General features: G+C 35.2%; 1 protein-coding gene across 10 annotated transcripts in view; it reads right to left on the bottom strand.

The window, feature by feature from the left end:
- Nucleotides 1-23505, bottom strand: part of DOCK7 (dedicator of cytokinesis 7) — a 188017-nt gene that overhangs the window by 42989 nt on the left and 121523 nt on the right. For all 10 annotated transcript variants that reach the window (XM_060410347.1, XM_015092015.4, XM_060410312.1 and 7 more), the window contains 8 exons: nucleotides 20918-21058; nucleotides 20710-20823; nucleotides 18928-19098; nucleotides 16685-16824; nucleotides 10475-10644; nucleotides 8954-9108; nucleotides 3294-3476; nucleotides 3051-3186 (listed from right to left, as the gene is read on the bottom strand). In XM_060410347.1, the coding sequence (XP_060266330.1) occupies nucleotides 3051-3186; nucleotides 3294-3476; nucleotides 8954-9108; nucleotides 10475-10644; nucleotides 16685-16824; nucleotides 18928-19098; nucleotides 20710-20823; nucleotides 20918-21058 (1210 nt within the window). The remainder of the gene's footprint in view (nucleotides 1-3050; nucleotides 3187-3293; nucleotides 3477-8953; nucleotides 9109-10474; nucleotides 10645-16684; nucleotides 16825-18927; nucleotides 19099-20709; nucleotides 20824-20917; nucleotides 21059-23505) is intronic.

Consider the following 23505-nt stretch of genomic DNA (forward strand, 5'->3'; position numbering starts at 1 on the left):
CCACAGCACTTAAGACCACAAGAATAAAAGCTACAAATTACGGAAGGTTCTGAAAGTAATTATTTCTTTTGGTCTACAGAAGGCAGGAGAGGAGAACAGAGGGGCTCTCCCCCAAGAGAAACAGAAGGCAGAGTGAATGGTATGGGCTCCTTTAAGGGGCAGCAGCAACAGAAGTGGTTCAGACTAATCGAGCACAAGTGGAGAAGTCATCGAGAATTGTGGAGAAATACATATACTTAAACAACAGAATCAAGTCATGACTTCAAGCTTTCAACTAGAAGACTACTCCTCCTCTTTGAAAAACACGAGACTTTGGCTGGGGGGGATGGAAATAAAATGAAAGTAAAAATGCAGAGTTCAAACAGAAATTTTAAAAATACTGAGAAACAAATATAATTTGACACATAATAAAGGACTAATCTGGATATTCCGTCTGCTTTCTCTCCTTTTCTTTCTCTTTCTGTCCCTCTTTACTTCTTCAATTTTGAAACCTCTGTCTTTAAGGAATTTTGTGAAAGAAAGCAAAAAGATTTGTCTATCTTAAGACAGTTAACAAAATAAGTATCTGTGATCTACCTTCATTATTATCATTAACTTTTTTTTCAGGAAACTTTCTCTCATCTCCTTAGTTAAGAACGTCTATCATTAGGTGACCTAGCTTATTAAGTGTCCAAATATAAATAAGAATTGCAAACGGAATTATTTTAATTTTAAGATGAGAACTTCAATTATTTTTTTAAGTGAGACACAATTCACGTATAATATTATATTGGTTTCTTGTGTATAAAATAATGATGCAATACATGTATATATTACAAAATGATCATCACAACAAGTCTAGTTAACATCCATGACCATGAGTAGCTTCAAATGCTTTTCTCTTATGATAAGAACTCTTAAGATGTACTTGCTTCGCAACTTTCAAGTATACATTTGTTAACATGCTATAAGCTACATCTCTAGTACTTAAGAATTCTAAAACTGTGAGTTTGTACCTTTTGACTCCCTTCACTCATTTTGTCCACCCCTACCCTGCACCTAACTGTTCCCTGTACATATGAGTTTGGGGAAAGTGGGGTTTACTTGTGGTTTTTCTTTTTTTAGCTTCCACATCCAGAACTTCATTTCTTACATTTAAACAGTGGTAGCTGTCCAAAGACTATACATTTAAAAATGTAACAAACACATTGTTAAAAGCTCTATTCCTTTCAACAGTAAATCTAGAAAGAGCTATGGTATAATATAAAGAACACTAAATTAGAAGTCAAAAGATTCTGGTTCTGTCACTTAGTTTATGACCTTAGGCAAGTTATTTACCTCTGAGAGTTTTATTTTAAAGATGAAAATAATTATTTGTTAGGTTTGATATAATTAAATGACCTAGAAAGTTAATATTCATACTTTATAGAGTTGTTGCACATATTAAATGAGTTAAAAGAAAATCAATAGGTACATGATATAAGCCAGGCGTGCTGTAGTCCATGGGGTCACAAAGAGCTGGACACAGCTGAGCAACTTAACTGAACTGAAACTCTATACAACTAAAGTGAAAAAACAACACTATTAATTTCAAAGGCAAAGACTGTCTTATTCATTATTAAATTCCAAACACACACAGCATATAAAAGATACTTCAGTTCAGTTCAGTCCAGTTCAGTTGCTCAGTTGTGTCCAACTCTGCGACCCCATGAATCGCGGCAAGCCAGGCCTCCCTGTCCATCACCAACTCCCGGAGTTCACTCAGACTCGCCTCCATCGAGTCAGTGATGCCATCCAGCCATCTCATCCTCTGTCGTCCCCTTCTTCTCCTTCCCCCAATCCCTCCCAGCATCAAAGTCTTTTCCAATGAGTCAACTCTTCACATGAGGTGGCCAAAGTCAAGCTCAATATTCAGAAAACGAAGACCATGGCATCCGGTCCCATCACTTCATGGGAAATAAAAGATACTTAAGTTTACCTAAATAAAGGATCATTAAGTTAAATGGCCAATCAAAAAACAACACATATAAAATATTCATGTAAACATACACTCACATTTTAAGCCAACAACATATATTGAGCTGTTAGCATATGTCATGTACACAGATGACTAAACCATCATCTTTCAGCAGTAATACTGCTTCACAATTTACAAAATATTCATACACACACACACACACACACACACACACACACACACACACACACGGTCACCACAAAGATGATAAGATCAGTTAGTTACACTACCTTTTAAAATCTCAAACAACCACAAGTGGATGAGGAAAGGGAAGTGGGAAGATTAAATGGTTGGCCAAGATTATATGGCTAATGGGTAGCAGACCAGGGATTAGAAACAGGCTTCAGATGCAACTAAATTATTTTCTCTTCCTGATACTTGGGATAGGCAATATTTTTGCCTAATCTATGGGATATATTAATTCACTGCAAAAGTAGGACACTTTTAAGAGTACAAAGTCGTGTTACAGAGGATGTACAGCCAAGCGAGAACAATGTAAGCTACAGATTCTGTATGATGATAAGGCATCAGTGTAGGCTGATCAACTGTGATAAGAGATGGCAACTCCTATATGAAAAGCTGATAATGAGGGGTGTCATACATGTGTGAAGACAGGATAAACAGGAAATGTCTGTATTTTTAGCTCAATTTTTCTATGAACCTAAAACTGCTCTTAAAACCTATACAGTATTGTAAAGTAAAATAAAGTAAAAATTAAAAAAATTTTTAAATAAATAAATAAATAAAACTTTTCATGTATTGAAAAGTTAAAAAAAAACACCTATTTTTAAAATAAGGGAAACAATTAATAATCACACAAAGGTTACAAGAACAAACTGAGATTATCCAGAGCAAACTGGAAGTATGTTCACTCTAATTAAATAGGAATTCTAACTTGCAAAGACATGGCTATTCAAGTTAATTCACAGCTACATTAAAACACTGTTTTAAAAGTGCAGAACTGTCACTGAAGACTTGCAAAAATGATCACTGTAATAGTGTTCAGGGAATCTGAAAGAATTGTCACCAGAAGGAGAAGACACTGTGTACGTACCAAGCTGTCCTCGGCTTCGGCGCACCATTTCTTGCCTAGCACCTATGCTTCCAAGAATAGCTTCCTCAAGCTTTGCTCTCATGTCTTTTGATTTCTTAAAGGTCAAACTATTCATTCTTTCAAATACTTTCTTTCCCTAAAATTGAAACGTCAGAAAAGAAGACACAGTAAGGAAATTTTCTTCTTCTTTTCCACATTATGTTCCCTCTTGCTCTTCTTGGCAATGGCACAATGATCACTTACTTTGTACTCAAAGCAGGATACACAAAGATAAAGCAGATCTAATAGCCGGTTTAGCTGCAGGACTGAGAGATCTGTAAACCACTTTTGCAGAACTGTCTCATCTGCATTCTTGAGAACCCAAAGCAGACAGATCAAAAGACTCCGACTTGATTCTGCTGAGAAGGTAGTGTGTTGCCTGCCACTCTGAAAATAAAAAGCAGTAAAATGAGACAGAATGATCAAAGACCACTTGTTTTTTTTCAGTTGTCAGTTGTTTTCTTCTAAAAGCATGTCTAATATCATGTAAGAAACAAATCGCCAGTCTAGGTTCGATACAGGATACAGGATGCTTGGAGCTGGTGCACTGGGATGACCCAGAGAGATGGTATAGGGAGGGAGGTGGGAGGGGGGTTCAGGATTGGGAACTCATGTACACCTGTGGCAGATTCATGTTGATGTATGGCAAAACCAATACAGTATTGTAAAGTAAAATAAAGTAAAAATAAATAAATAAAAGCAATGTGAAAGTAATTACTTTAAAATCAAATATTTTGAAAGAGCCATTTGACTTAGGCAATATTTGTGTAACTCATACATAACCTTAAACTTAAGATACTAAAACTTAATGAACCTTTCCTAGCAACAGAAAATTGTTTCTAGGGCTTACAGAAGACTGTAAATAGAAGTTAACAGGAAACATGAAGGGAAAAACTAAAAGGCTCTATTATTAAAAAGTAGGTCCTATATTAAAAACTATGATATCTAAAGAAGACAATCAAAAGGGAGGGGTTATATGTATACCTACGGCTGATTCATGTTGAGGTTTGAAAGAAAACAGCAAAATTCTATAAAACAATTACCCTTCAATAAAAAATATGTAAATTTAAAAAAAGACGCCAGGCCTCCCTGTCCATCACCATCTCCCGGAGTTCACTCAAACTCACGTCCATCGAGTTGGTGATGCCATCCAGCCATCTCATCCTCTGTCGTCCCCTTCTCCTCCTGCCCCCAATCCCTCCCACCATCAGAGTCTTTTCCAATGAGTCAATTCTTCGCATGAGGTGGCCAAAGTACTGGAGCTTCAGTTTTAACATCAGTCCTTCCAAAGAACACCCAGGACTGATCTCCTTTAGGATGGACTGGTTGGATCTCCTTGCAATCCAAGGGACTCTCAAGAGTCTTCTCCAACACCACACTTCAAAAGCATCAATTCTTCGGTGCTCAGCTTTCTTTACAGTCCAACTCTCACATTCATACATGACTACTGGAAAAACCATAGCTTTGACTAAACGGACCTTTGTTGGCAAAGTAATGTCTCTGCTCTTCAATATGCTATTTAGGTTGGTCATAACTTTTCTTCCAAGGAGTAAGCATCTTTTAATTTCATGGCTGCAGTCACCATCTGCAGTGATTTTGGAGCCCCCCAAAATAATGTTTCTACTGTTGTCCCATCTATTTCCCATGAAGTGATGGGACCAGATGCCATGATTTTACATAAATGTAAATAAATTTTAAAATTCTAGTGAAAGACAAAAATGAACAGACCAGATTTTAAAAATATAAGACAAAATACAACTACATGAATTAAATAATGAAAATGTTAGCTATAAAGCATAGTATGTAGTTAGAAGAATAATTAATGGAAAATATTTACAATTAAAGTAAGTATCAAAGAAGGAAGGGTGAAAATTAGCGAGTTAATAAGCATCTATCTAAAGAATAGAAAAAAGAACATCAATATAAACCAAAAGAAAGTAAAAGTAAATAATAAACATTCAAAAGTGGGGCTCAGCATTGACCCCAAATGTGTTCTTTATACAAACTAAAGGAATATACAAATTTCTACGAGACTGACTTAAGACAAAAGATATGAAAAGCTGGTCACAGAAATGAAAATGTTTACATCTACTATAAATGTTACAGACTTTTTAAAAATCATGGAAGATATTTGAAACAACTTTGTATGCCAAGAAATTTGAGTAAATTTCTACTAGAATAAAATTTACAAAAACCAGTGTAAAAAGAAATAGAAAACTTGAACAGTCCTACAATCATTAAATATATAGATAATTTTAACACTTTCAAAAAAGATTACTGAAGGTACAGATGGCTTCACTCACAAATTCTTCCAATATTCTAGGAAGAAATAATTTCAATTTTAAACAAGTATTTGCAGGGAACAGATTAGATGGGAAATCCCCTAGCCCATTTTCATCATCTAAACTACCTGATTCCCAAATCTGAATAGAACATCATGCTCTTACTAACACAGATACACAATCTTAAAATACAGCAAATCAAATCGATTAATACACAATCACAAAAAAGTTAAGTTTAATTCAGGAATTCAAAGTAGGTTTAACACTAGAAAATTAATTGAAAGATTTAAAAGTAAAAGATAAAAAAGCAAAATAACATGACAGTCTCAATGGTGCAAAAAAGCATGATAAAACTCAACAACTATTCATAATTACAAAAGTTAAACTCTTAGCAAACTAAGAACAAGAAGGGGACTTCCATAATATAAGAGGGTATTAAAAAAAACCAGCCCCCAAAACCAAAACCTTTAGCACCTGTATTTAAGAATGAAATGTTGCAAGCTTCCCCTTTTATGATGCCAACTATCACTACTTCTATTTAACACTGTACTCAAGATTCTAGCTCATAAACAAGCTATGAAAAAACACTGGAAGGAAGAAAAGAACGGCCATTATTCACAGATGATATGATTGTATACATAGGAAAAAAAACCTATACCTATGTTATTAATTTAGCAATTCTTCTGGAAATAAATATTATTGTTCAAAATCAATTCTATGTCCACACAAAAGCAATCAACAATTAGGGAGTTCTCTGATAGTTTACTGGTTAGGATTTGGGGCTTTCACTGCCATGGCCCAGATTCAATTTCTGATCAGAGAACAGAGATCCCCCAAGCCATGGGGCATGGCCAAAAAAAAAAAAAAAAAGATAATCAGCAATTAGAAAACAGTTTATGAAAAAGATGACATTTATGAGACTACGAGAACATGCTGCTACTGCTGCTGCTGCTAAGTCGCTTCAGTCATGTCCAACTCTGTGTGACCCCAGAGACGGCAGACCACCAGGCTCCCCTGTCCCTGGGATCTCCAGGCAAGAACACTGGAGTGGATTGCTATTTCCTTCTCCAATGCATCAAAGTGAAAAGTGAAAGTGAAGTCGCTCAGTCGTGTCCAACCCTCAGCAACCCCATGCAGCCTTCCAGGCTCCTCCGTCCATGGGATTTTCCAGGCAAGAGTACTGGAGTGGGATCCCATTGCCTTCTTCAATGAGAACATGATGTTATATATATACTTATATGTGTATTATATATTATCACACTGCATAACTTAATAATATTACTAAAATACTTTTAAAATATCAAGGACCAACAATACACCTACAAAAGATGTTCTGGGCCTCTTTGGTAAAAAACTATAAAAGTTTATGTATATAAACACATCAAAGAAGGTCCTAATAGTGGGGAGATCTAAAATATTCAAGGATTTTGGGATTCACTGATGTAAAAATATTAATTTTTCCAAAAACTGATCCATAGATTGAATACGATCTTATTTTAAAATAAGACACTCTATTCACTAAATTCACAATTAAGTGTGTGGAAAAAGCAAGTTACAAAAAGAAAGAAACCTTTGAACCACTTATAACTGGCAATGGACTTAATCCTGACATATGAACTACTATAAATTATAAACAAAGGCAGACAATCCAACGGAAAATGAGGAGTCAGTGTTCTATATTTCGCCCCAAACGGTGGTTACAAAAGTATTACTTTAAAATCTTTTGTAAACATCTACATTTATGTTTCATGTACAGTATATTTCACATAAATGAGGTTTTAAAAAACAAAAAGCAAGGCCAATAAAATTGAGAATAGTGGTCATTTCGAGGGGAGAAAGGGATTGAATTAAGAGCAAACTGGGAACTTTTAAGGAAATTGAAAAGTTCTACTTCTGAAGCTGAGTGGCAGGTACGCTGCTGTTTTTCCTATTATATTTTAACTGTACATGCACTTTATATACATAGATACAATAGCAAATGCAAAAGAAAAAACTGATAAATTAGAATTCATCAAAATTAAAACTTTTGCCAATTCAAATGACACTATCAAGAAAATGAAAAGATAATGCACATAAGAAAATACCTGAAAATCACATATCTGACAAGGAATTTATGTCCAGAATAAACAAAAACTCTTTCAATAACAACTCAATAACAAGAAGATGAATAACACAATCTTAAAATACTAAAGGATTTGAATGGACGGTTCTCTATGTAAGATATATGAAAAGATGTGTATTATATACAAATGAAATGATACTCTCAATATCAGCAGACATTAGGTAAACACAAAGTAAAACCACAATGAGACACCACATCATACATACTAAGGTGTGAAGAATATATAATAAAAAAGAGATAATAAAAAGTGTTGGTGAGGATTTAGAGAAATAGGAACCTTTATTAACTGCCGGTGAGAATTTAAAATGGAGCAGCTATTCTGAAAGAGTTTTCTCAAAATATTAAAGTTATTAATACACACGATCCAGCAAATCCATTCCAAGGTATCTACCGAAGAGAAATGAAAACATGTGTGGACACAAAGACACGGACACAAGTGTGCCTAGCAGCATTATCCCTAACAGCCCCAAACTGGAAATGATTCAAATATTCATCAAATGATAAACGGATTAAAAAAAGCTGGTCTATCAATATAAAGGAATATTATTTGGCAATTAAAAAAAGTACTGATACACGCCACATCATGAATGAACCTCAACAACATTATTGCTTAGTGAAAAAAGCCAGATATAAAGATCACAGTGCATAATTCCATCTATATGAAATGTCAAGAATAGGCAAATCTATGCAGGCAGAAAGAAAGTTGCTGCCTAGGACTATGGCTTTGGGGCACCAGAGAGTGAAGGCTAATGGGGTTCAGGGTTCTTTTTGGATTAATGGAAATGTTCTAAAATCAGATTGTGGTGATAGATGCCTAACTCTGTACAGATACTAAAAACCATGAAATTATACACTTAAAATGGATGAATCTTTTGATGTGTAAATTATCTCAATAAAACCTTTTTAGAAGTTGTCAAGCAGGCCAGCTTCCATAAATATGATTGCAGCTTTTTGAAAGAAAGTCATTTAAAACTTTCAGAATTTGATCTTGCTCTACTAGCAATTTGTTTCCTCCCTGCCACCATGTTCTTCCCTCTTTAAGAGGGAAAATTACAGAGCAAAATGATAATCAATTTATTTAAATATGAAAAAGTATGAACCTTCACAGATTAAAAATAAATATTCTCAACGGCTAAACAACTGAGATTATATCTCTTAGGACTGATAAAGAATAAAATAGATTTTAAAAATGAAGAATAGCGGCTATAAATTGAAAATGAGGCAACTTTCAAAATTGTGAATGATAAAATAGAGTTTTTATACCAAAAAGATTGAGGTAATTACGAGTTTTTCAAACAACTTAGTATAGTATAGAAAATATTTTCAGAAAAAAAATATTTTCACAAAATAAAACTCAGAGTACGTTTGCATCAGTTAATATAATAATCTGTTATTGAAGAGTATATCCTTATAAATATCTATCTTCCCAGATAAAACTTCTGTAGGAGGGTTGTTTTTACCGTTGACGAGAGGAGGAAACTGCCGGGCCTTGTTAGCTGAGGGACTGATGTTCCCGCAATTGCCATGGCAACTGTCTGGCTTATCATGCTTCCACTCTCACTCTCATAGTCATCAGCAGCTATACAGATTGGTCTTCCTCGCTGATTGTGAGTTTCTGGAAAAAATAACCCAGAAATAAATAAACTTCTCTTTAAGTAACAGCTATTGGGCATGCCATTCCGTTTCTATTCTCCTTTACTCTTCAAAGGAAAACCTATTAACATATACTGCATATTATTATATTTTACCTAAATGGCAACCCACTCCAGCACTCTTGCTGGGAAAATTCCATGGACTGAGGAGCCTGGTAGGCTACAGTCCATGGGGTCGCAAAGAGTCGGACACAACTGAGCGACTTCACTTTAAATAGTTTAAACACTAACTCATTTCTATAGTACTACTTAGAGTTTTGTAAGGAACATTCAGTTTGGTTCAGTTGCTCAGTCATGTGTGACTCTTTGCAACCCCATGGACTGCAGCACTTGCTAGTAAAAGAAAATATATAGTAACAATAATATAAACTTCTGCCTTCAGATAAGGAAACCCACTTTAATGATCAAATACTAGGAAAACTACTCAATTATAAGTCTATCAAAGGCAAGGAGTTGGATATCTGTGTATCAGCAGCATCTACTCATGGTACATAGTAGATAACAGTAAAAATTTTTTAATTGAACTGGAAGTACTTTATCAGGCTAACTGCTAGTTCAAATGCAACCTACACTATTTTCTTTAAGAGAAATGATGGAATTTAAATAAATTCTAAAAGTGGAAAGCAAGAATAAAATTTTGTGGATTACAGTTTTTAAAAAGCAACATAACTTAAACTTATTAACCAGCTATTAGTGATATCATTCTCGCTATTAAGGTGAATATTAATTTCAATTTTATGTATATTAATAAAATTGGGACTGAGAGTGGTAGATATCTGACAAGTTTTCTCATATTTTTTTTTCCAGATAAACAGTATACACTCACACACACACACACAATTCTCTTTCCTAATAGGTAGACATGTGAGTGCATGCTCAGTCCTGTCCAACTCTTCCCAACGCCATGGATTGTAACCTGCCAGGCCCTTCTGTCCACGGGATTTTCCAGGCAAGAACGCTGGAGTGGGTTGCCATTTCCTCCTCCAAGGGATCCTTCCAACCCAGGGATTGAACCCATGTCTCCTGGTCTCCTGAACCGGCAGGCAGATTCTTTACTACTGGGTCACCTGGGAAGCCCTATAGGTAGGTATAGAAATGCTGTAAAACCATTTTTTTTAATGCATCATAAGAAATACTTACAGAATCCTTGCAGTGACTTCTCTCACAAAGGCAAAAGTTTTTTTTCAAACTCTGTTAAGTATTTACAGTGTACCTACATCGTGAGTTTTCTTATATTTCTTTTCCTAATGTTAGATTATTTGCAAATTTTTCTAATACTTTTAAACATTGAGATTTGCCTTTAGAGTTTGTCTTAAATATACTAAGTACCTGTAAAATCATATAGCTGAGGAACAGTTTCCATGATAATACCAATCAGAGGTAGATACAACATAGCCACTCGAGCCTTTGTCTGGGGGTCAGAGTACCGTGGATCTGAGTCGTGACTGGATAATAAATTGTGTACCATATTGATGACTTTCTTATGCAATCCAAACAGTCTATTTAAAAAGAAGATGGAGAAGGAGTTGCAGTAAGGTCACAGAGATTAGTTAACATCTTTAGAGCAAACAGTAAGTCATGGTACTGAATCAATTTGTTCAACTTAACTTTGCCACATATTTGCATGTATTCCTATAAAACATTTTTCATTTTAAAATTAATGAATGTTCAAAAAACAAATAAAATAAAACTAGTGAATGTCTCACTGTATTAAATAAGAAAGGAGGGAAAAGGAAATACTATATAAATTCACTTAGAAGTAAATCTGAATATATTTTCATTAATTCCTTAGAAATTAATGCACTTAATATTAATAACTTTAGATCAGTTACAGTTATATTTTAAAGCAAAAGAGTTTTAAGTAGCTGTAAATTTTATTTCATCAAGTGAAATCTTTTCACATTTATCCAAAATAAACTTTTGTTTCCTTTTGTAAAGAGGAAATATCCTCTACCTATGGATTATGTAGCCCACAACAAGAGTTGTCTTTGATATCTCTGTTTAAACTGACCCTCCATGCTCACTTGGGCCCTTACGACTTTCTACACTTCTAAGCCCAAGTTTCAGCTGGGCTACTGCAATAGCAAGGACCACTCTCCACACTCTTTTGGCTTCTCTTCTTAGACTGAAGCTGCTTGATGATGCAAACCATTCTAATGTAATGTCTCCAACTTCAACTGCCCTTAATGCTGTACCTGGCAGGTGTTTCAGATCTCACTGTTTCTCCTTAAGCCTCTCACCATCAATCTCAACAGAAGACCTTACCTCTAACTTTTTTCTTCAAAGAAAGAAAAGCCATTCTAAATATGCTCTGGCCAGACCTGTCAATGCATCTCCATCTTTATAGCTAACAAATCAACTTTCCTTTTATCTCGGAGAAAGTTGTACCTTCTTTCAGAAAGCAGTTTCCCCTTATGCTCAGTCAATCTCCCCTTTCTTCAATAGCTTCAATGAACCCTTTCACTAAGTTCTTCCCTTGTAAATACTCTTTCACTTGAAACTAGTTCACTCTGGCTTGTATATAGTATTCCTCTTATATGATTTATCTAGTACTAAATTTCCTGAATGTACAGTCTATATCAAGCATTTTCTTCCATTTACTTCCTAACATCTACTCTCTTTCTCTGAAACTACAAGTTGTTTGAATGCTTATGATGTGGTACTGTAACAGTTTCATCATTTAATAGCTAGATTTTCAAAGATATTGAACTTCTGTTTCCCTATGTATAAATAACCTACCTCCTAAAGTGGCGTGAGAATTGTTACATCATTTATGTAACACGCTTACCACAATGCTTTGCACACTGCATCCTTCAGTAAATATTAGCTTTTCTTCTTAAAATCACATAGCACATTTAAAACCAGGTATTCTTTCTCTGAGGCTTTTGATCTTACCTACCACTTTACATAGCTATATATGAAATCTAGCTGGAGATTCTTCTTCCTCCCAGATTTTTATTCAGAAAGCATATTTTTAAATACTGTTGAGAACTCCATCTAATGGACATATCTCAGATTTCATTTTCTAGCTCTCTACTTGACACTTTGTCACTTTTTATATTTTCTTCTCAGTATTTTCTCTAAATAGCTCCCACCACTCTTCATATTCTCTATCATTCTTCCCAAGTTTCAGATTCTGGTCATTTGCCTTTTATGTTCTCTCTTTCAACTTGTATCACCAGTGATGATTCCCAAACCTGGGTATATTAATATTTAGCATCTCTCAGCAGCTACGGGCCCCAGACTTCAACCTGCCTAAACTCTATACACTCATCTTCATTAAGCCTTTTCATATGTCTACAATACTCAGACACACTCAGCCTTTACACACACACACAAACACATGAACACAAACACATGACTGCGCAGGACAACATGCACGCAAGACCTGCCATATCTTATGCTGGATGTTGGAGACAAGACTTCCTATCTTATCCTATCCTTGTCCTTGTTCTTAAAGAGCTTGCTTCAGCAAGAGGGAAACACAGACACAAAAATAATAATTCAGTGTTACAAATGCTTGTAACAAAGGTGCTAATCTTCTTCAGAACTAGGTTCTGTACTACAAAATTTGCATTTAACCATAGTATATTGTTTCAAAGTTGTAACTTTCTAACTACAATGAAAATTCCTAGAGAGCAAAGCTTTGGTCAATATTAGAACATATTGCTGCTACTCAAGGAATTATTTATGATTACTTAGCAAGCAAAAAGAGTAAAAACATTCCTCTTAAGGGTCTAACTAAGATAATGTATGCTGTTTTTATCTATGCAAATGTGAAAAAAATGTAAAATATAGAGATGAGATGTGAGTCTCAAATAGTCAATCATTCATTCACTGAATTAACATATACTTACCAAGTGTCCACTCTGTACCAGACACAATTCTAAGGCAGTGGGAATACAGCAGTGAACAAGAAAGAAAAGTGCTGCTCTCATGAGCTCATATTCTAATGGGAGGAGACAGATAATGAACAGACGAGCAAATTTCAGGGAAATGCTTTGTAGAAAATTAAACAGGCTTATATGGTTAAGAATAATTGTGGCAAGGGTAACACAGCTATAATTCAGACTGGGTGGCCCAATGACGTCTCACTGAGAAGATACTGTTTGACTGGAGACCTAAAGAATCACAAGGAAGAAATGCCTCTGTGTGGAAATCTCAGGGCAATATAAGCATTGATTCAGGCAGAGGAAAATCTAAGTGCAAAAGACCCCAAGGTGGGACTGGGTAGGCCTATAAGGGAAACAGAAACAAGTCCAGGATGGCTAGATTGTAGTATATGAGGAAGAAGGGAAGTGACAGTGTAGACAAGAGTTACATACACAGGGTTTTGAGGTTCATTACTAAGTCTGGACTTTATTTTAAATGTTACTTTAAAAGCATACACTTTTAAGTATTTTTAAAGTAAGAAGTGTGCCCTTTTAAATGCATTGAAGAGTTTTAACTAAGGAAGCAATATAATTTAATTTTCATTTCTAAAAGACCATTTAGGTTGCTGTGTAGAAAAGGGATTTTAGGGAGGGCAGAGTGGAAGCATGATTAGGGGAGTAGCAGTAAAGAGGAAGGGAAGCAGCTGGACTTGGGGTATATTTTAGAGGTGGTCCTAAAGCACTCGCTAATGGGCTGGGTGTAGGAAAGAGTGGGGAGACAAGAGAACAAACAGCAGTAACAGCTTATAATCCTGTATATTACTATTTAAAGCTATTCCAGTTACCTTTTAAAACTCAATAAATAAAGAAAAAGTAGTGGTGAACACAGTTATCACTGCTTTCAGACTTTACAGGGTCAGAAAGTATCTAAAGAGCCACCTTGAAGAACAGCAGTAAAGAGGTCAAGAGGGAGGGGACATATGTATACCTACGGTTCATTCACGTTGACGTATGGCAGAAACTAACACAATGTTTTAAAGCAATTACCCTCCAATTAAAAATGAATTTTTTAAAAAAAGAACTCTGAATACAGCATACAAAATTTTTTTTAAAAAAGAAGTCTTTCATGAGCCCTACACTGTTCCACAGAAATATATCTATTTTAACAGAACTGATCCTTGACTTTGAGAAGGAAACCTCATCACAAAAATGGTTGACTGTTAGAATTCTCTATTCTTTATCAGACACCACTGAATACCTACACAACACCTCAGAAGAGACATAGAGAATAGACTTATGGACATAGGAAGAGGGGAGGGGAGGGTGAGATGTATGGAGAGAGTAACATGGAAACTTATATTACCATATGTAAAAGAGATGGCCAACAGGAATTTGCTGTATGGCTCAGGAAACTCAAACAGGGGTTCTGTATCAACCTAGAGGGGTGGGATGGGGAGGGAGGTTCAAAGGGGATATATGTATACCTATGGCTGATTCATGTTGAGGTTTGACAGAAAACAACAAAATTCTGTAAAGCAATTACCCTTCAATTAAAAAATAAATAAAAATTTTAAAGAAGGTTGACTGTTAGAATTCTCTATTCTTTATCAGACACCACTGAACACCTATACAACATCTCCTTCACCTGTCTTCCTCCCTAATGGAATGCAAAAATGTTCAGGTATACCTTCATGTCCCTGAGATTCAGAAGAAGCTGACTCTATTCCCCTAGTTCCTGAAGTCGATCCAATCAGACTAGCCCTGCCATTTACAGTAGCCAGTCAACAAGCTGTTTCATTACTAAGATGAGAAGAGATTAATGTTACTCAACTGCTTCCTTAATTGAGAAGGTCTAACAAAAAATATCACATGAACTAACACTTTTTAGTGACAGCTGATTATTATTTAGGCATGAGCTCCTTATCTTCTGCTTTGTAACAAACCACCCATGAACCAAAACCTGTCTAAGCACCACATGTGAGTAAAAGTGATCTAACTCACCTAAGAACCTGGCACTGCTCAGGTGTCTAATAGTGCAGGACAGGCAAGTGAGCCAGACCAGTCCAAAGAAAGATGTGCATTGCACGCTTGGGAAGAGGGGTTTTTTCCCCTCTCTGCTCTGCTGGACATGAACAAGTAAGAATTTAATCCGAATTGCCAGAGCAACTATCTTACAGTCATGAAAGGCATACTAGCCTCAGGATAAAGCTTAGGCTCCTAGCAGAAATTAGATATAAAAGAAACAGAACCCTGATAACATCACTGAGCTGCTGGTTATACTGTGCTAAAACCTTACCTTTCTTTCAAATTTGAAATGATAACTATCCTTCCTTTAATAAAACAGGCAAGAAGAAAAGTTTCCTATTTCTGGTAACCAAAATTATTCTGATACATCAAGTAAAAATACTGGAAATATAAATTCAAATGATTGAGATTTAAGTTATTAAGGAAAGGTAGTATGTTTAGAAGTTGCCTTCAGAGTGATTTTTTTCTAACAATGGATCCTTTCCCCCCCCCAAATGACATTATATTCATTTATCAATGGCAAAATAAAAGAGTGGTGGCAAGCAGGGGTGCGAGACCCAGAGTCTCAAGCCTGCCCTCCCCTACTCCAATGTCTGCACCACAACCCCATCCTACATGGAAACACACTAAGAACCTTTTCAGAACCCCACAGTTCTGCAGAGCACAGTGTGAAAACCTGCTTCTTAATAATATATCCCTAACATGAGAAGCTGCTGTTATGAAAAAAACTCATGACTTTCATTTGCAGAAGATTTAGCTTTTCACAATTTATTAAGCATTAACTATATACCTATCGCTAAGAACTTCACAAACCTCATTTCATTTGCTCAATAAATACATCATAGGATTCTTATAAAACCTGCTCAAAATATCTCCTTTTGTTCTCTGGAGCTCTTACTTCAGGTTAAACTGCATTACAAACTCCTTAATGATCCTACTATGAGGAAAGTTGAAAAAAAGAGCAATTATTACCCAAATGAGTTATGGTCATAAAAGCCTTTGAAAACAGCTATTAAGATAGAAATACCCTACAGGGATCTTAGATCACAACACATTTATAAAAAAGCTATTTCTGCATATTCAAATCATCAGACAATGAACTCCTCTTACTATATCAATTTTCAATAATTCTTTAAAAGTGTGGAAGTTTTTAAAACAAGTTTACTTGTTTATAGGGCAAATTTTGAAGTACATGCTATATATTATTAATATGATGGCAAATGACAAATTTTACTCCCAAAGAATCAAACAGATTAGTCTATTTTCCTTAACTGAATTGTGCTTGTTGCATACCAACAAATCTGAAAGTCCATCTACTAACATGCACAAATATTTCAGGTACTACTAAGAAGGAAAAAAACACTACCAACTAAACCATGATATAACATGATACATGCTAACTTCAAGACAAACATCAAATTCAGAGATGACAAAAAACGTCTTTCTCAAAACTGATGAAATACAGAAAAAACATGAGTATGGAACTTAGTGAACAGAGAAGTAAAAGAAGAATGGTAAAGAATATCCTTTAAAAAAAAAAAAAAAGAATATCCTTTTGAGTCCCAGAAAGTTAAGTGGGATACTTCTGTTCTGCTGTCCAAAATCAAACTGATTCTGTACACAGCAAAACTGGTCTACTCACCCTTCAGCATCAGGGTCCAAAATGACAGCCAGCTCTGTTAACACAAGTCCTGCCAAATAATGCTGTTGGCGGAAAGGCACAGACAATTCAAACATATTTGCAATCTTCTGGTCTTGGACATTGGTGGAAAATCCAGAACTCTGTTTGGGAGTGAGGTAGAACAAAACTATAATAGCTAAGCAACAAAACATTCTATAGACAGAGCATTACAACAAACGAGATGTGAGCATCATCTGAAAGTGAGACAAACATTTTAAGTTTATTTTTACAAAACACTGGAGAAAGCACCTGCTCTTACTTTTGGTATAGGAAACTATGATGAAATAATATTTTAAATTATTTTCAATTTCCTTTTTCTCATATTAAATTTTTTTCATCTGATTTTTCTTTTATACTTTTAGCCACTAAATATTTCATTATCATATTCTGAATGGAAAAAAGGACTGAATCTCTATGATGCATTATGTACTCACTGTTGAGTACAAGAGAAATATTCATAGTCAAATGCTACTGGTTTCCAGAGAAATTTCAAATACTTATGAAGCTGTTTTTTTTTTTTTTCAGGGAAAATACAATCTCTAGAAAATTACTATTATTTTTTGGTTCATTCAGAGTTTTTACAAGTTTTCTCAAGGCAAGAATGTCCTCAACCTTATCACCCTTTAATCCATATTCAAGACCAAAAATGTGAGGTTTCTTACAACAGACTCCAGATTTCTCTATGGAGAAATCACCTTCTTAGTAAGTATATAAAACTATTCAGGTCCCTACCTTCCAAAGAGTGATGTCTCTGTCATCTACTAGAATCTGAAAATTTTGCAGCTAGATGAGAAAGTAGGGGACAGGACACTGGAAGAAATTCTATTAATTTCTTGGCTGGACAAGATGTTCAGCAGGGAGTCAAGTATAAACAGCTGTGTTTCATTAAAGGTTTAAGGAACTCTACCCATGATTAATTTGTCCTTGATTGTGTAGCCACATCTTTGACAGAGGATGGGGGAAGAGAACAAAAGACTAGCCTCATTAGTTATTAGAAGAAACGTGTCTTAGCTAGGTATGTGGAAATAGGCTAATCCTTAAGAATTTTTGCAAAGGTGAAAAATGAGAAGTTGTGGGTGATCTCTGTGTTTTTCAATCTTTCTAAGTAAAGATTTAAATTTTCTTTATCAAACATCTGAGATTGATCTAGTGTAGTAAATTACTTTCAGGAATTAAAAATCTCAAAAGCAAACTTAAAAAGAGTTCAGATCACCTTTGACTTTAGACATTAAGAATATAAGGAAGGGACTTCCCTGGTGGTCCAGTGGCTAAGACTCTGCGTTCCCAATGCAGGGGGCCTGGATTCAATCCCTGGTCAGGGAACTAGATCTCACATGTCACAAGTAAGAGTTCATATGCCTCGACTAAGACCCAGCATAGCCAAATAAATAAATTTTTTCAAAAAAACAAGAGCTTAAGGAAGTAGCTTGTTTGTCTTAAGAATTATATAGCAAAACATTTCCCTAGGAGGGAACATCTAGGCTCCTCTGATACTAAACCACAAAATCCCTTCATTTTAATCTGTATGACAGGACATATAATTATTGCTATGATAATCCTTTGTCGTCTTTAGAGCAATTATTAGGTACCCTGTGAGAATCCATGAACAACACCAAGTTTCCTTTGGGTTCTCTGGATACGAGAGGCAGGCAGGGCTTTACAAGGACTACATTGCTGTTTTACTTCTTTCTCTGCTAATTACAGTTCATTCCCGTTCCTTCCATAGGTACTGACAGCTAATAAACATCTTGCTCCCCAAATTCAGTCTGTGTCTGCATCAAGAAAACCCAACTTGTGAAAATGTCAAGTGATTTTATTATGTAGGTGAATTCACTCCCTTGTGCGCAAATCAGTCAGAGGGATACAACACGTGGTTAGAACTTAGATCTAAAATAAAGCCAACATGTGAAACGGATCAAAGCCTAGTTTTGCCAGTTTTTACTATGTGACCCTGGGTAAGTTACTGATCTTTCTGTGTTTCAGTTCACCTATAAAAAAATAATAATAATAGAATGTACCTCTTAGGGTTGCAATGAAGAATAGTAAATGATTAATATTTATAAAGCACTTAATCATTTACTACTTACAAAAGCCCTGAGTATGGAGCCTATCACAGTTATTATTCAATAGTATTACTTTTTACTTTTCCCAGCATTTAAAATGCAGGCTTTTTAAAACAAGTTTTTTTCATACATTTTGCATACCTGAGACGTTGCAGAAGAAACAGAAGGTGATGGTGATGCAGGTGGAGTGAGCAGGCTGCAGGGTAAGTTTAAGGTAACATAGTGCTCATGGCTGCAGATGATTCGCAAAAAATCAAGCCTCAAGGACACCAGGACACTTGGACTTGGTAATGAATAAAGCTTTGAAGATACCTTGTAAGTATTGCAGAAATTAAAAAAAAATACCAATTGAATATATCATTTCTCTAATACCAACACCAGAATGATGAATTAAAGAATTAGAAAACAGTATTCAGTGAACAGCTTTGGGTTTTGTGGTTTAAGTAACAGTGTCAGCTTTTTCCAGAGTTACTGCTAAAATAAAAAACTTAGAACTACAAGATTTACTGTATAAATCCACTGACGAGGTGCATTCTTAAAGCCACATTCTCATATTTCCAATACAGCATTAATATTTCTACCTCTCAAGGATATATTCTTTCTGAAGAAAAATTATGCTATCAAAATAACTTTATAAAATACATTATCCATTCTTTTTTCAGCACTTTGTGCTAAGATATATTTATAACTATCTGTTTTCCCAACTACACCATTACTTACTCGAGGAGACATTTACAAACTGACTTATTTTAAGAGTTCTAGCATCCCTAGAGTCTAGCTTAATGTGTGACAAATGTAGGAGGTTAATGCCTGAAGAATAAAGACAGGACAGGTTTTGAGAGCAATAATACATGAAATTTCAGGGGAAAAGGTAAGAATAATACATAGCGTGGCAAATACTTGCCAACAGATCAGTGCCCATGCATAGTTTCAACTTCTCTCTTAAAAAACAAAACAGGGATTTCCCTGGTGGTCCAGAGGTTAAGACTCCCAGCTCCCAATATAGAGGGCACGGATTCAATCCCCAGTCAGGGAAGATCCCACATGATGCATGGATCAGACAAAAAAGAAAGAAAGATACATACAATAATGGCATCCAACTGAACAGATTTTCAAAACTCTAAGTATTAGACTGCCAAATACCATTTTAAACCAGTAGTTCCCCTAAATTAATCTGTGGACCAGCAGGGAAGTACTTTACAAGCACTGTTTCCCCACTCCCTACCCCACCACCAGGATTCAAACTCCTCAATAATGCTGGGATGGGACACAAGAGACCTGTATATTTTTTTAAGCTACCTTAAAAGGCAATTTTAGGATGATTATATAACTTAATACCCAAATGGTCTATCAGGACAAATAACTAATATCTTCTAAAAGCCAGGTTTCATTAATCAGTTGAAAATTTTAACACCAAACCAGCTGTTTGTAGAAAAGTTCCAGGATACTTTTAGTTTAGAAAAGGCAGACGATGGTATTTGAGACTTGGGTAAACATCTGCCCATGATTCTGAACTCTACAACGTCTAAGGCTTCATCATGAGGAACACACAGCAGAATGCAACTGCTTTAAAAATCACTTAAGACAGAAAAGGTTGGGTTAGCTGTCCATTCAGTAAAAATGCTACTCTGGCATGGCAACCTGGAGCTGTTTTACATTTAGACTACTGACTTGATGGTATACTTCTAATGGGAATTAAAGAGTCATGAGTGGGCCAGGATAACTCAAGGAAAAGATGGCTCTACTGATAGCAGCTTGCCATAGTTCTATGAACTGATAAGTGTAATTTATTTTTGCCTTACTAATAAATATACCACTTTTAAAAAACATCACTATATAAATGTGTTCATGAAAGTTTCTTAGCTCTAGCCCTTAAAGAGCAAACACAGAATTTAAATTATTTCATTACTAATTATATTTTACCTGTTTATAGCAGGTCTTTATAAGGCTAAAGACAAATCCTCTGTCCATAACAGATAACAGATCATTGAGAAAAAATGCAAGGCTTGTGTTGAGTCTCTCAACCATTTCTGTGTCCTGGGAAACAAAATTTAATAAGAAAAACAAAAGTACGATAGTTTACTGTGTGCCTGAAAGACTGACTTAGTTTTTAAAAATAAGTTATCATTACCTTCTGAAATCGTGAAACTATATCACTAGCAATTGTGCTGACAAGAGCAGCAATGTCGTCCATGAAACGTTCTGGAAAACGAGTCTTCCTCGGTGCATCAAGTTTATCATTAAAGTATAAGTGATGCACCATGCTCTTTACCTAAAAAAAGAAATAAGCCATTAGTTCAATTTCTTTTTTTAAAAAATTGAAATATAATTGTTTTACAATGTGGTGTTAGTTTCTGCTGTACAAGGAAGTGAATCAGCTATATGTATACACATATTCCCTGTCTTGGACGTCCCCTCACCTCACTCCACCCCACCCATCTAGCTCATCACAGAGCACCAAGCTGAGCTCCCTGCGCCACAGAGCAGTTCTTATGGGTGTAACTAGCAGTTACAGAACTCTAAACTTTAGGGTCATTTCTGTCAATATACCACATGATTTAACAGAAGGCTAAAATACTCTTAACTCCTCAAATATTATGAAAAAGTTCCCTACAGTATTTTGTATGCGCTAAAGAAATATCAAACAACATACAACTCAATCTCTGTAACACCTTCATAAAACGATTCTGGCTATCAATGGGAAAAAAATTCTGGGTATGTCAACAGAAAAAAATTTTCATCCTTTAAAATTACTTTAAGTTAAATCTTTCTAAGACTCAGCAACTGTGCCATTCCATGTCCCCTGCAACTGGTAGCTTTGAGGGATCAGAAATCTTGACAGCATGTAGTATCTTTAGCACTTAGCATCCCGTGGCATATGGTGGGTGTACATTAAATATTGATGAATACATATTAAGAATAAAATGTTAGATAAAAATCAAAGTAATTTCAATTTACAAAACACTTTAAGATATAAATTCTTATCACAGTATGTACAATAAAAAATTTTAAATTCAGGGAAATTAATGACAAGATTTTACAGTTGGTAAATAGTAGAAACAAGTCAAACTGTACCATTTTGACTGTTTTGTTTTAAGAAATCTGACCATATATGTAAGGCTATTAAAAAAAACAGGCAAATTACTATTTTGATCTTATATTAAAAGCACATGAATTATAATCTGATGTTGAGTCTCCGGGGGGAGAAATGTGTTGCCTACCACTTACATATGATCCCTGACTTATTTTTCTGCTGATTAGAAAATCTCAAGAAGAAATTTCTTTTTAAGAAATAAAAAACAAAAACTTTTACTGAAGTATAGTTGATTTACAATGCTGTGTTAGTTTCTGGTTACAGCCAAATGATTTCATTTTGTATACATTCTTTTTCATATTTTTTTCCATTATGGTTTACTTCAGGATACTGAATATAGAGTTCCCTGTGCCATACAGTCGGACTGTGTTATTCATCTACTTTATATACAGTAGTTTGTATCTGCTGATCAGAAACTCCTAATTTATCCCTCTCCCATCCCTTTTCCTTTTTGGTAACTGTAAGTTTGTTTTCTACCTCTGAGTCTGTTTCGGTTTTGTAAATAAGCTGATTGGCAGCATATTTTAGATTCCACAAAGAAGTGATACCATATGATATTTAACCTTCTGACTTTATTTAGTATGGTAATCTCTAGGTGCATCCATGTTGCTGCAAATGGCATTATTTGAATCTTTTTTATGGCTGAATATATTCTATTGTGTATCTATACCACATCTTTTTTATCCATTCATCTGTTGATGGACACTTAAGTTGCTTCCATGTGTTGGCTATTGTAAATAGTGCTGCTATGAACATCTGGGCGAGTGTATCTTTTCAAATAAGAGTTTTCTCCAGATAACATGTCCAGGAGTAAGACTGCTAGATCACAGGGCAACTCTAGTTTTAGTTTCTTAAGGAAACTTCATACTGGTTTTCATAGTGGCCACACCAAACTGCATTCCCACCAACAGTGTAGGAGGGGTTCCTCTCCTCCACACTCTCTCTGGCATTTATCACTTGTAGGCTTTTTAATGATGGCCATTCTGACTGGTGTGAGATAATACCTTGTCTAGTTTTAATTTGCAGAAGCAATGTCTTCTTATCCTCAATATAAGTAACATTCAATAATGAGAATGACTGTGGGTGGCATACTCTAGAACCTCCATTGTTTCTTTTCTCTCTTTTGTTGTTGTTTTGCTCTTGTTCTTATTATTTTACATAATTTTGGGGAAGAAAAAATTTCACTTTTTCTTTCAGAAAAAGAGAGGAAAGGCCTGAGTGCCAGAATACCTGAGTCTGAATCAGAGGTCTGCTGTCCACAAGCTATGTACACTTAAACAAGATCTTAATCTTTCTGTGCCTTGATAATCCCTAGGCCATAGGTCTGACCACATGGTGTGTGTATGTACATTGCTTTTATGTATATATGTATTTATGTTGTGTGTATAAATATTTACAAAAATATTAATTTATTTACTTGCTTTTAATATCATTTACTGAATTAAGAAAAACTTATTGTTGTTTTTTATTGGTTATAACCACCATCTCCCTTTTAAGAGCTTTCACCATTTTAAGAGCTTTCTAGCCATCAAAGCAGTAGGTATCTATAAAGCTCTTTTTATCTGGTATTGTCATCATACACTAGTATGTTTGGACTAAGACAGAACATATCACAGGTTAAAAAG

Source organism: Ovis aries, chromosome 1 (genome assembly GCF_016772045.2).
Source record: "Ovis aries strain OAR_USU_Benz2616 breed Rambouillet chromosome 1, ARS-UI_Ramb_v3.0, whole genome shotgun sequence".
NCBI classification, from domain to species: Eukaryota; Metazoa; Chordata; class Mammalia; order Artiodactyla; family Bovidae; genus Ovis; species Ovis aries.